A 14,959-nucleotide genomic window follows, 5' to 3' on the forward strand; every position below is an offset into this window, starting at 1 on the left:
TCAACATGTCCTGTTATCACACTTCCTCTCCCCTGTTATCACACTTCCATCCCAAGTCAACATGTCCTGTTATCACACTTCCTCTCCCCTGTTATCACACTTCCATCCCAAGTCAACATGCCCTGTTATCACACTTTCTCTCCAAGTCAACATGTCCTGTTATCACACTTCCTCTCCAAGTCAACATGTCCTGTTATCACACTTCCTCTCCCCTGTTATCACACTTCCATCCCAAGTCAACATGTCCTGTTATCACACTTCCTCTCCCCTGTTATCACACTTCCACCCCAAGTCAACATGTCCTGTTGTCACACTTCCTCTCCCCTGTTATCACACTTCCACCCCAAGTCAACATGTCCTGTTATCACACTTCCTCTCCAAGTCAACATGCCCTGTTATCACACTTTCTCTCCAAGTCAACATGTCCTGTTATCACACTTCCTCTCCAAGTCAACATGTCCTGTTATCACACTTCCTCTCCAAGTCAACATGTCCTGTTATCACACTTCCTCTCCCCTGTTATCACACTTCCTCTCCAAGTCAACATGTCCTGTTATCACACTTCCTCTCCAAGTCAACATGTCCTGTTATCACACTTCCTCTCCCCTGTTATCACACTTCCTCTCCCCTGTTATCACACTTCCTCTCCAAGTCAACATGTCCTGTTATCACACTTCCTCTCCAAGTCAACATGTCCTGTTATCACACTTCCTCTCCAAGTCAACATGTCCTGTTATCACACTTCCTCTCCCCTGTTATCACACTTCCTCTCCAAGTCAACATGTCCTGTTATCACACTTCCTCTCCAAGTCAACATGTCCTGTTATCACACTTCCTCTCCAAGTCAACATGTCCTGTTATCACACTTCCACTCCCCTGTTATCACACTTCCTCTCCAAGTCAACATGTCCTGTTATCACACTTCCTCTCCCCTGTTATCACACTTCCTCTCCAAGTCAACATGTCCTGTTATCACACTTCCTCTCCAAGTCAACATGTCCTGTTATCACACTTCCTCTCCCGAGTCAACATGTCCTGTTATCACACTTCCTCTCCCAAGTCAACATGTCCTATTATCACACTTCCACTCCAAGTCAACATGTCCTGTTATCACACTTCCATCCCAAGTCAACATGTCCTGTTATCACACTTCCTCTCCCCTGTTATCACACTTCCATCCCAAGTCAACATGTCCTGTTATCACACTTCCTCTCCCCTGTTATCACACTTCCATCCCAAGTCAACATGTCCTGTTATCACACTTCCTCTCCCCTGTTATCACACTTCCATCCCAAGTCAACATGCCCTGTTATCACACTTTCTCTCCAAGTCAACATGTCCTGTTATCACACTTCCTCTCCAAGTCAACATGTCCTGTTATCACACTTCCTCTCCAAGTCAACATGTCCTGTTATCACACTTCCACTCCAAGTCAACATGTCCTGTTATCACACTTCCTCTCCAAGTCAACATGTCCTGTTATCACACTTCCACTCCCCTGTTATCACACTTCCTCTCCAAGTCAACATGTCCTGTTATCACACTTCCTCTCCAAGTCAACATGTCCTGTTATCACACTTTCTCTCCAAGTCAACATGTCCTGTTATCACACTTCCTCTCCAAGTCAACATGTCCTGTTATCACACTTCCTCTCCAAGTCAACATGTCCTGTTATCACACTTCCTCTCCAAGTCAACATGTCCTGTTATCACACTTCCTCTCCAAGTCAACATGTCCTGTTATCACACTTCCTCTCCCCTGTTATCACACTTCCTCTCCAAGTCAACATGTCCTGTTATCACACTTCCTCTCCAAGTCAACATGTCCTGTTATCACACTTCCTCTCCCCTGTTATCACACTTCCTCTCCCCTGTTATCACACTTCCTCTCCAAGTCAACATGTCCTGTTATCACACTTCCTCTCCAAGTCAACATGTCCTGTTATCACACTTCCTCTCCAAGTCAACATGTCCTGTTATCACACTTCCTCTCCCCTGTTATCACACTTCCTCTCCAAGTCAACATGTCCTGTTATCACACTTCCTCTCCAAGTCAACATGTCCTGTTATCACACTTCCTCTCCAAGTCAACATGTCCTGTTATCACACTTCCACTCCCCTGTTATCACACTTCCTCTCCAAGTCAACATGTCCTGTTATCACACTTCCACTCCCCTGTTATCACACTTCCTCTCCAAGTCAACATGTCCTGTTATCACACTTCCTCTCCAAGTCAACATGTCCTGTTATCACACTTCCTCTCCAAGTCAACATGTCCTGTTATCACACTTCCTCTCCCAAGTCAACATGTCCTATTATCACACTTCCACTCCAAGTCAACATGTCCTGTTATCACACTTCCATCCCAAGTCAACATGTCCTGTTATCACACTTCCTCTCCCCTGTTATCACACTTCCATCCCAAGTCAACATGTCCTGTTATCACACTTCCTCTCCCCTGTTATCACACTTCCATCCCAAGTCAACATGTCCTGTTATCACACTTCCTCTCCCCTGTTATCACACTTCCATCCCAAGTCAACATGCCCTGTTATCACACTTTCTCTCCAAGTCAACATGTCCTGTTATCACACTTCCTCTCCAAGTCAACATGTCCTGTTATCACACTTCCACTCCAAGTCAACATGTCCTGTTATCACACTTCCTCTCCAAGTCAATATGTCCTGTTATCACACTTCCTCTCCAAGTCAACATGTCCTGTTATCACACTTCCTCTCCAAGTCAACATGTCCTGTTATCACACTTCCTCTCCAAGTCAACATGTCCTGTTATCACACTTCCTCTCCAAGTCAACATGTCCTGTTATCACACTTCCTCTCCCCTGTTATCACACTTCCTCTCCAAGTCAACATGTCCTGTTATCACACTTCCTCTCCAAGTCAACATGTCCTGTTATCACACTTCCTCTCCCCTGTTATCACACTTCCTCTCCAAGTCAACATGTCCTGTTATCACACTTCCTCTCCAAGTCAACATGTCCTGTTATCACACTTCCTCTCCAAGTCAACATGTCCTGTTATCACACTTCCATTCCCCTGTTATCACACTTCCTCTCCAAGTCAACATGTCCTGTTATCACACTTCCACTCCCCTGTTATCACACTTCCACTCCAAGTCAACATGTCCTGTTATCACACTTCCATCCCAAGTCAACATGTCCTGTTATCACACTTCCTCTCCCCTGTTATCACACTTCCATCCCAAGTCAACATGTCCTGTTATCACACTTCCTCTCCCCTGTTATCACACTTCCATCCCAAGTCAACATGCCCTGTTATCACACTTTCTCTCCAAGTCAACATGTCCTGTTATCACACTTCCTCTCCAAGTCAACATGTCCTGTTATCACACTTCCTCTCCCCTGTTATCACACTTCCATCCCAAGTCAACATGTCCTGTTATCACACTTCCTCTCCCCTGTTATCACACTTCCACCCCAAGTCAACATGTCCTGTTGTCACACTTCCTCTCCCCTGTTATCACACTTCCACCCCAAGTCAACATGTCCTGTTATCACACTTCCTCTCCAAGTCAACATGCCCTGTTATCACACTTTCTCTCCAAGTCAACATGTCCTGTTATCACACTTCCTCTCCAAGTCAACATGTCGTGTTATCACACTTCCTCTCCAAGTCAACATGTCCTGTTATCACACTTCCTCTCCCCTGTTATCACACTTCCTCTCCAAGTCAACATGTCCTGTTATCACACTTCCTCTCCAAGTCAACATGTCCTGTTATCACACTTCCTCTCCCCTGTTATCACACTTCCTCTCCCCTGTTATCACACTTCCTCTCCAAGTCAACATGTCCTGTTATCACACTTCCTCTCCAAGTCAACATGTCCTGTTATCACACTTCCTCTCCAAGTCAACATGTCCTGTTATCACACTTCCTCTCCCCTGTTATCACACTTCCTCTCCAAGTCAACATGTCCTGTTATCACACTTCCTCTCCAAGTCAACATGTCCTGTTATCACACTTCCTCTCCAAGTCAACATGTCCTGTTATCACACTTCCACTCCCCTGTTATCACACTTCCTCTCCAAGTCAACATGTCCTGTTATCACACTTCCTCTCCCCTGTTATCACACTTCCTCTCCAAGTCAACATGTCCTGTTATCACACTTCCTCTCCAAGTCAACATGTCCTGTTATCACACTTCCTCTCCCGAGTCAACATGTCCTGTTATCACACTTCCTCTCCCAAGTCAACATGTCCTATTATCACACTTCCACTCCAAGTCAACATGTCCTGTTATCACACTTCCATCCCAAGTCAACATGTCCTGTTATCACACTTCCTCTCCCCTGTTATCACACTTCCATCCCAAGTCAACATGTCCTGTTATCACACTTCCTCTCCCCTGTTATCACACTTCCATCCCAAGTCAACATGTCCTGTTATCACACTTCCTCTCCCCTGTTATCACACTTCCATCCCAAGTCAACATGCCCTGTTATCACACTTTCTCTCCAAGTCAACATGTCCTGTTATCACACTTCCTCTCCAAGTCAACATGTCCTGTTATCACACTTCCTCTCCAAGTCAACATGTCCTGTTATCACACTTCCACTCCAAGTCAACATGTCCTGTTATCACACTTCCTCTCCAAGTCAACATGTCCTGTTATCACACTTCCACTCCCCTGTTATCACACTTCCTCTCCAAGTCAACATGTCCTGTTATCACACTTCCTCTCCAAGTCAACATGTCCTGTTATCACACTTTCTCTCCAAGTCAACATGTCCTGTTATCACACTTCCTCTCCAAGTCAACATGTCCTGTTATCACACTTCCTCTCCAAGTCAACATGTCCTGTTATCACACTTCCTCTCCAAGTCAACATGTCCTGTTATCACACTTCCTCTCCAAGTCAACATGTCCTGTTATCACACTTCCTCTCCCCTGTTATCACACTTCCTCTCCAAGTCAACATGTCCTGTTATCACACTTCCTCTCCAAGTCAACATGTCCTGTTATCACACTTCCTCTCCCCTGTTATCACACTTCCTCTCCCCTGTTATCACACTTCCTCTCCAAGTCAACATGTCCTGTTATCACACTTCCTCTCCAAGTCAACATGTCCTGTTATCACACTTCCTCTCCAAGTCAACATGTCCTGTTATCACACTTCCTCTCCCCTGTTATCACACTTCCTCTCCAAGTCAACATGTCCTGTTATCACACTTCCTCTCCAAGTCAACATGTCCTGTTATCACACTTCCTCTCCAAGTCAACATGTCCTGTTATCACACTTCCACTCCCCTGTTATCACACTTCCTCTCCAAGTCAACATGTCCTGTTATCACACTTCCACTCCCCTGTTATCACACTTCCTCTCCAAGTCAACATGTCCTGTTATCACACTTCCTCTCCAAGTCAACATGTCCTGTTATCACACTTCCTCTCCAAGTCAACATGTCCTGTTATCACACTTCCTCTCCCAAGTCAACATGTCCTATTATCACACTTCCACTCCAAGTCAACATGTCCTGTTATCACACTTCCATCCCAAGTCAACATGTCCTGTTATCACACTTCCTCTCCCCTGTTATCACACTTCCATCCCAAGTCAACATGTCCTGTTATCACACTTCCTCTCCCCTGTTATCACACTTCCATCCCAAGTCAACATGTCCTGTTATCACACTTCCTCTCCCCTGTTATCACACTTCCATCCCAAGTCAACATGCCCTGTTATCACACTTTCTCTCCAAGTCAACATGTCCTGTTATCACACTTCCTCTCCAAGTCAACATGTCCTGTTATCACACTTCCACTCCAAGTCAACATGTCCTGTTATCACACTTCCTCTCCAAGTCAATATGTCCTGTTATCACACTTCCTCTCCAAGTCAACATGTCCTGTTATCACACTTCCTCTCCAAGTCAACATGTCCTGTTATCACACTTCCTCTCCAAGTCAACATGTCCTGTTATCACACTTCCTCTCCCCTGTTATCACACTTCCTCTCCAAGTCAACATGTCCTGTTATCACACTTCCTCTCCAAGTCAACATGTCCTGTTATCACACTTCCTCTCCCCTGTTATCACACTTCCTCTCCAAGTCAACATGTCCTGTTATCACACTTCCTCTCCAAGTCAACATGTCCTGTTATCACACTTCCTCTCCAAGTCAACATGTCCTGTTATCACACTTCCATTCCCCTGTTATCACACTTCCTCTCCAAGTCAACATGTCCTGTTATCACACTTCCACTCCCCTGTTATCACACTTCCTCTCCAAGTCAACATGTCCTGTTATCACACTTCCTCTCCAAGTCAACATGTCCTGTTATCACACTTCCACTCCCCTGTTATCACACTTCCTCTCCAAGTCAACATGTCCTGTTATCACACTTCCTCTCCAAGTCAACATGTCCTGTTATCACACTTCCTCTCCAAGTCAACATGTCCTGTTATCACACTTCCTCTCCAAGTCAACATGTCCTGTTATCACACTTCCTCTCCAAGTCAACATGTCCTGTTATCACACTTCCTCTCCCCTGTTATCACACTTCCTCTCCCCTGTTATCACACTTCCTCATCTCTGTTCAGTGGACCGGTGTGGTGTTTTGATGTGTGGTTCAGGTGGACAGTCATGTCTGTGTGTGTGTCCCAGGTGCTGGTATTAAGGCCCAGGTGTGTAGCCTGGTAGAGCTGCTGGTGACCACTCTGTACCAGGCCTACGCTGTCTTCTACGTAGCCCCAGAAGGGAGTCCCCGGCTGGGGGACGGAGGGCTGAGCTCCGGCCTCCTCTTCACCACTCTGGAGAACGTCACCTCCACCACACCTACAGGTACATTACCTATGATAACTTGCAAGAAATGGTTGAAGAAGAAAAAATACTTTATTTATTTATTTAACCTTTATTTAACTAGGCAAGTCAGTTAAGATAATTCTTATTTACAGTGATGGCCTAACCTACTTTCATCCCATTTTAGGCCCAAACTGATCTGGAGCCCCTAACTTTGATAAGACTATATAAGCGTGTTATATTAGATTGTATAAGCAACATGGTAACAGCTCTACCTTGACCTTTTGATTGGCCTCTCTGAGGGATATTGACTTTCAACAATGGAGAATTTAATACCAATTATAAACCGAGGAGTTTGGGTCTTGGATGCTGATGATCTGAAACAGTGTTTCAGCTGTGTGTGTATATCCAACGATATACCACGGGTATGTTGTAAAGACACAAAAATACTTGTTTACTGTTAGATGTTTGTTGGTAGCCAGTTTATAATAGCATTAAGGCACCTTAGGGGTTTGTGGTATATGGCCAATACACAACACCCCTGTGGGCCTTATTGTTGAATTATAGAACTGTAGACATCTCTGTGGTAATCTGTCCTTCCGGTCTCACCTGTTGTCTCACCTGTTGTCTCACCTGTTGTCACCTGTTGTCCAGGTAAAGGGAGGCGTGTCCTTCAGGAGGAGGTGAGTACAGGAAGCTGGTTCAAGTACCTCCCCTCTTCCATCGCTGAGTTCCAGCCCGCGCTCAGAACCCTGGCTCAGCCAATCCAGAGAGAGCAGCTCAGAGACACCCTACAGCAGTGGATCAACACGTAAGACCTCTCATCCAATCAATACCCTTTACTTTTGCATATAGAAACAGCTGCCATATTTCAGCCAATCAATGCCCTTTTAATTTCAACAACTGATATTCAATATCGATCATAGTCGGCTGTAGAACTATAAAAAGATGATTAAGGAGAGTCTGATCTGGGACCAGAAAATGACCAGCTTCTTCAGGAACTATATCTGCTCTGGGAACCAAATCAACCAAAATGGAACTCTCACATGCTGACTAGAAGGGGGGGGGCACACGCGTGTATGGGTCCCCCGCATGTTGATTTTTGTCCATCCAGACCAGACGCGATCAGGGCCCACGGGTTGAAATATGTGACTTCCAGACAGTGGCGAGGGAGTTGAAAAAAACCTTCAACTTGGGGACACACTCTTGACTTGAATGATGTCATTCATGTTCCACTAATAAATCATTTAAACAAGCCTGAAGTCAAATTAACAATTCCCCTGTCATTGTAAACCTCGGTAACAGGTAGCCCTTTACACCCCTACTCGTATAGGGGGTTGAACATGGCAGATTTGAACACTGAAAAAAACCCTCAATTGGAGCTCAGTGTCTGTACAGTAACATGATGTCAGAGCTCAGTGTCTGTACAGTAACATGATGTCAGAGCTCAGTGTCTGTACAGTAACATGTTATACACGATGTCAGAGCTCAGTGTCTGTACAGTAACATGTTATACATGATGTCAGAGCTCAGTGTCTGTAAAGTAACATGATGTCAGAGCTCAGTGTCTGTACAGTAACATGATGTCAGAGCTCAGTGTCTGTACAGTAACATGATGTCAGAGCTCAGTGTCTGTACAGTAATATGATGTCAGAGCTCAGTGTCTGTACAGTAACATGATGTCAGAGCTCAGTGTCTGTACAGTAACATGATGTCAGAGCTCAGTGTCTGTACAGTAACATGTTATACATGATGTCAGGGCTCAGTGTCTGTACAGTAACATGATGTCAGAGCTCAGTGTCTGTTCAGTAACATGCTATACATGACGTCAGAGCTCAGTGTCTGTACAGTAACATGCTATACATGACATCAGAGCTCAGTGTCTGTACAGTAACATGCTATACATGATGTCAGAGCTCAGTGTCTGTACAGTAACATGCTATACATGACGTCAGAGCTCAGTGTCTGTACAGTAACATGCTATACATGACGTCAGAGCTCAGTGTCTGTACAGTAACATGCTATACATGACGTCAGAGCTCAGTGTCTGTACAGTAACATGCTATACATGACATCAGAGCTCAGTGTCTGTACAGTAACATGCTATACATGACCTCAGAGCTCAGTGTCTGTACAGTAACATGCTATACATGATGTCAGAGCTCAGTGTCTGTACAGTAACATGCTATACATGATGTCAGAGCTCAGTGTCTGTACAGTAACATGCTATACATGACGTCAGAGCTCAGTGTCTGTACAGTAACATGCTATACATGACATCAGAGCTCAGTGTCTGTACAGTAACATGCTATACATGATGTCAGAGCTCAGTGTCTGTACAGTAACATGCTATACATGATGTCAGAGCTCAGTGTCTGTACAGTAACATGCTATACATGACGTCAGAGCTCAGTGTCTGTACAGTAACATGATGTCAGAGCTCAGTGTCTGTACAGTAACATGCTATACATGACATCAGAGCTCAGTGTCTGTACAGTAACATGCTATACATGACGTCAGAGCTCAGTGTCTGTACAGTAACATGCTATACATGACGTCAGAGCTCAGTGTCTGTACAGTAACATGCTATACATGATGTCAGTGTCTGTACAGTAACATGCTATACATGATGTCAGAGCTCAGTGTCTGTACAGTAACATGCTATACATGATGTCAGAGCTCAGTGTCTGTACAGTAACATGCTATACATGACGTCAGAGCTCAGTGTCTGTACAGTAACATGCTATACATGACGTCAGAGCTCAGTGTCTGTACAGTAACATGCTATACATGATGTCAGAGCTCAGTGTCTGTACAGTAACATGCTATACATGACCTCAGAGCTCAGTGTCTGTACAGTAACATGCTATACATGACCTCAGAGCTCAGTGTCTGTACAGTAACATGCTATACATGACCTCAGAGCTCAGTGGCTGTACAGTAACATGCTATACATGACATCAGAGCTCAGTGTCTGTACAGTAACATGCTATACATGATGTCAGAGCTCAGTGTCTGTACAGTAACATGCTATACATGACATCAGAGCTCAGTGTCTGTACAGTAACATGACATCAGAGCTCAGTGTCTGTTCAGTAACATGACATCAGAGCTCAGTGTCTGTTCAGTAACATGCTATACATGACATCAGAGCTCAGTGTCTGTACAGTAACATGACATCAGAGCTCAGTGTCTGTTCAGTAACATGACCTCAGAGCTCAGTGTCTGTACAGTAACATGCTATACATGACATCAGAGCTCAGTTTCTGTTCAGTAACATGCTATACATGACGTCAGAGCTCAGTGTCTGTACAGTAACATGCTATACATGACATCAGAGCTCAGTGTCTGTACAGTAACATGACGTCAGAGCTCAGTGTCTGTACAGTAACATGACGTCAGAGCTCAGTGTCTGTACAGTAACATGACGTCAGTAACAGAGTCAGCAGTCTGGTTAGGGTTGTTATCATGTTGTATTGTTTCTCCCAGCTGTAACAGAGTCAGCAGTCTGGTTAGGGTTGTTATCATGTTGTTTTATTTCTCCCAGCTGTAAGGAGGACATCTGTAATGGTGTCAGCAGTCTGCTGGTCTATGTGAACAGTCTGAAGGGCCTAGCCTCCATCAGAGATGCTGTGTGGGACCTCCTCTCCACCGACTCCATCAGTCAACACTGGAGCTTCATCTGCCAGCGGCTGTTAGAGCGCCCCCTAGCGCTGTGGGAGGACTTCCTACAGCAGCTCTTCCTACAACGCCTGCAGGTAACTAGCTACACTCAGGTCCCGTTTCCAGGACACAGATTAATGCTAGTCTTAATCTAGGTTTAAATTAGCGAGACCCAGGCCTCGTCCCCCGGGCTTTGATTGTGGACACTTGGAAGGAAGTGTGTGGTGCACCACATTAGTCCTGGAGGAAGTAGCACCTTCTATGGAGAATCTCTGTTGACCAGGCTTTTCAGACTAGGACTAATCTGTGTCCATGTTATACAATAGAATGGAGCACTGACAGTTTTAGCTGTTGTTGTTAATATTATTCTCTAGTCGTGTGTATTCTATACACCCCTGCTCCTCTCATTACATTGAGCTGTTCCCATTCAGACAGTGGGGAACCTTTTAGAAACAGGACAACAGATTTAACCTGCCGATTTAACTAGCTAGTAGCTACAGCTGACTTCTGTCTTCTAGCTATCTAGTGAACTAGTTCTCCTCTCCAGAATAGTTCTAATCTGCTCACTGTGTCTGTCTGTTTTCTCTCTCTCTCTCTCTCTCTCTCTCTCTTCTCTCTCTCTCTCTCCTTTCTTTCTCTCTCTCTCTTCTCTCTCTCTCTCTCCTTTCTTTCTCTCTCTCTCTCTCTCTCTCTCTCTCTCTCTCTCTCTCCTTTCTCTCTTCTCTCTCTCTCTCCTTTCTTTCTCTCTCTCTCTCTCTCTCTCTCTCTCTCTCCTTTCTCTCTCTCTCTCTCTCTCTCTCTCTCCTTTCTCTCTCTCTCTCTCTCTCTCTCTCTCCTTTCTCTCTCTCTCTCCTTTCTCTCTCTCTCTCTCTCTCTCTCTCTCTCTTTTTCTCTCCTTTCTATATCTCCCCTTCTCTCTATCTTCTGCTCCCTTAATTCTCCCGTTCTCCATCTCCCCCTCTTCTTCCATTCTCTCCCCCAGGCGATCACCCAGGAGGGTACAGAGACTATCTCCACCAGCTGCAGACAGCTCCTCTCCTCTGCCCTTCGAGATCTAGAGGGCCAGCCCACCCCTCCGGGCCCCGGTCCACCAGGCTCCAGCCCTCCCCTCCCCAGCCGAGGTGCTCTCTACGAGGCAGACGTGGCCTCTTTCCTGTGGTCCGAGGCCCAGGGGGACCTATTGAGCGACGCGGCCTGGGTCAGTGTATCCCAACGGGGGCCACAGCATCGGAGCGGCCTGGCCATGAAGACTCAGGCCCTGACACCCTGTGTCCAGATCTTCTGTTCATCACTGGATGCTGCTCTCAGAGACAGACTGGATGACCTGCAGCACTACCTGCCCTCTGATAACACAGGTAGGTAGACAGATGGATTACCTGTCCTCTGATAACACAGGTAGGGAGACAGATGGATTACCTGCCCTCTGATAACACAGGTAGGTAGACAGATGGATTACCTGTCCTCTGATAACACAGGTAGGGAGACAGATGGATTACCTGTCCTCTGATAACACAGGTAGGGAGACAGATGGATTACCTGTCCTCTGATAACACAGGTAGGGAGACAGATGGATTACCTGCCCTCTGATAACACAGGTAGGTAGACAGATGGATTACCTGTCCTCTGATAACACAGGTAGGTAGACAGATGGATTACCTGCCCTCTGATAACACAGGTAGGTAGACAGATGCATTACCTGTCCTCTGATAACACAGGTAGGTAGACAGATGGATTACCTGTCCTCTGATAACACAGGTAGGTAGACAGATGGATTACCTGTCCTCTGATAACACAGGTAGGTAGACAGATGGATTACCTGTCCTCTGATAACACAGGTAGGTAGACAGATGGATTATTGGACTTTATTTCTACAGGAGGTCCAATTAAGATATTGTCCCAGGGAGACCTGGCCTAATGATAATGTAATGTGAACTAAGGTGAAATACTTAACATGAAGTCATCAATATCGACTGCATCTCAAACTCTCTTCTCATTATAGTGGACTCCTTTTGACCAGAGGTTCTCCTCTGTCTCCTTCCTCCACTCTACCTCCTCCCCCTCTACTTCCTTCTCTACCTCCTCCATCTCTACCTCAACCTCCCCCTCTACTTCCTCCTTCATCTCCACTTCCTCCCCCTCTACCACCTCCTCCATCTCCACTTCCTCCCCCTCTACCACCTCCTCCATCTCCACTTCCTCGCCCTCTACCACCTGCTCCATCTCCTCCTCCACCCCCCCCCCTACCACCTCCTCCATCTCCTCCTCCACCCCCCCTCTACCACCTCCTCCACCTCCCCTCTACCACCTGCTCCATCTCCTCCTCCACCCCCCCCACCACCTCCTCCATCTCCTCCTCCACCCCCCCCTCTACCACCTCCTCCACCTCCCCTCTACCACCTGCTCCATCTCCTCCACCCCCCCCTCTACCACCTCCTCCACCTCCCCTCTACCACCTGCTCCATCTCCTCCTCCACCCCCCCTCTACCACCTCCTCCATCTCCTCCTCCACCCCCCCTACCACCTCCTCCATCTCCTCCTCCACCTCCCCTCTACCACCTCCTCCATCTCCTCCTCCACCCCCCCTCTACCACCTCCTCCATCTCCTCCTCCACCCCCCCCTCTACCACCTCCTCCACCTCCCCTCTACCACCTCCTCCATCTCCTCCTCCACCCCCCCCTACCACCTCCTCCACCTCCCCTCTACCACCTCCTCCATCTCCTCCTCCACCCCCCCTCTACCACCTCCTCCATCTCCTCCTCCACCCCCCCTCTACCACCACCTCCACCTCCCCTCTACCACCTGCTCCATCTCCTCCTCCACCCCCCCTCTACCACCTCCCCTCTACCACCTGCTCCATCTCCTCCTCCACCCCCCCCCTCTACCACCTCCTCCATCTCCTCCTCCACCCCCCCTCTACCACCTGCTCCATCTCCTCCTCCACCCCCCCCTCTACCACCACCTCCACCTCCCCTCTACCACCTGCTCCATCTCCTCCTCCACCCCCCCCCTCTACCACCTGCTCCATCTCCTCCTCCACCTCCCCTCTACCACCTCCTCCATCTCCTCCTCCACCTCCCCTCTACCACCTGCTCCATCTCCTCCTCCACCCCCCCCTCTACCACCTCCTCCATCTCATCCTCCACCCCCCCTCTACCACATCCTCCTCTACCACCTCCTCCACCTCTCTCTACCTCCTCTTCTACCATCTCCTCCACCTCCTCTACCACCTCCTCCATCTCCTCTTCCTCCCCCTCTACCTCTACCACCTCCTCTTCATCCACAGATCCCCAGGTCCCCTCCGTCTCCTTCACTATAGGCCTCGGCTCTGGGTCCAGTTCTGGTTCCGGTACCGTCTCATCCTTCGACCGGTTCACAGACGCCATGGCGGTAGAGGAGACCCTACGTGAACGCTGTCTGGCATGCGTACGTGACATCATCACCTGCGTGCGCTCTAAACTGGGGGCGGCCTCACCTGTTGGCTCCTCCCCCGGCCCAGCCCGTCTCAGCTCGGTGCTCTTCATGGCCCGCCTCTGTCAGTCCCTCAGCAAGCTCTGCCCCAACCTCAGGCAGTGCATCCTGGGTAAACAGGGCTGTGCTGCAGCTGACCCTGTTACCAAGGGAACACCCCGCCAAAGCAGGAAGTTGGGGAAGGCGGCTGCCAAGGCGACAGAGGTTAGCCCCGCCCAGGCCAAGTGGGCGTGTCTGAAAGAGGAGCTTCTGGTTGTCAGTATGGAAGCATATCGGATATGGAGCTCCGCCCTCTCTAAGGTGAGGGGGTTACTTGGAGGGATAGCTCACCACTAAATCAAAGTGTGGCAGACATTTTCTGGGGCTGTTTAAACATCTCAGAGTTGGAGTGGGGCTCTAGGATCAGTTTAGCCTTTTAGATTCAAATGAAATACATGGACAGGGGGGGCCTGATCCTAGACCAGTTCTATGACTGAATACTGGTCCTATTAGATTACATGGACAGGGGGGACCTGATCCTAGACCAGCTCTATGACTGAATACTGGTCCTATTAGATTACATGGACAGGGGGGACCTGATCCTAGACCAGCTCTATGACTCTGAATACTGGTCCTATTAGATTACATGGACAGGGGGGGACCTGATCCTAGACCAGCTCTATGACTGAATACTGGTCCTATTAGATTACATGGACAGGGGGGACCTGATCCTAGACCAGCTCTATGACTGAATACTGGTCCTATTAGATTACATGGACAGGGGGGACCTGATCCTAGACCAGCTCTATGACTGAATACTGGTCCTATTAGATTACATGGACAGGGGGGACCTGATCCTAGACCAGTTCTATGACTGAATACTGGTCCTATTAGATTACATGGACAGGGGGGACCTGATCCTAGACCAGCTCTATGACTGAATACTGGTCCTATTAGATTACATGGACAGGGGGGACCTGATCCTAGACCAGCTCTATGACTCTGAATACTGGTCCTATTAGATTACATGGACAGGGGGGACCTGATCCTAGACCAGCTCAATGACTGA

At 47.6% G+C, this 14,959-nt stretch overlaps 1 protein-coding gene across 3 annotated transcripts in view; it reads left to right on the forward strand.

Moving 5' to 3' along the window:
• Positions 1-14,959, forward strand: part of cog1 (component of oligomeric golgi complex 1) — a 34,560-nt gene that overhangs the window by 6,528 nt on the left and 13,073 nt on the right. For all 3 annotated transcript variants that reach the window (XM_090197675.1, XM_090197674.1, XM_090197676.1), the window contains exons 5-9: positions 6,645-6,821; positions 7,434-7,590; positions 10,327-10,537; positions 11,425-11,797; positions 13,727-14,211. In XM_090197675.1, coding sequence (XP_090053801.1) covers positions 6,645-6,821; positions 7,434-7,590; positions 10,327-10,537; positions 11,425-11,797; positions 13,727-14,211 — 1,403 coding nt within the window. The remainder of the gene's footprint in view (positions 1-6,644; positions 6,822-7,433; positions 7,591-10,326; positions 10,538-11,424; positions 11,798-13,726; positions 14,212-14,959) is intronic.

The sequence above is a fragment of the Oncorhynchus mykiss genome, chromosome 13 (assembly GCF_057628025.1).
Source record: "Oncorhynchus mykiss isolate SJ-2025 chromosome 13, ASM5762802v1, whole genome shotgun sequence".
Taxonomy (NCBI): Eukaryota; Metazoa; Chordata; class Actinopteri; order Salmoniformes; family Salmonidae; genus Oncorhynchus; species Oncorhynchus mykiss.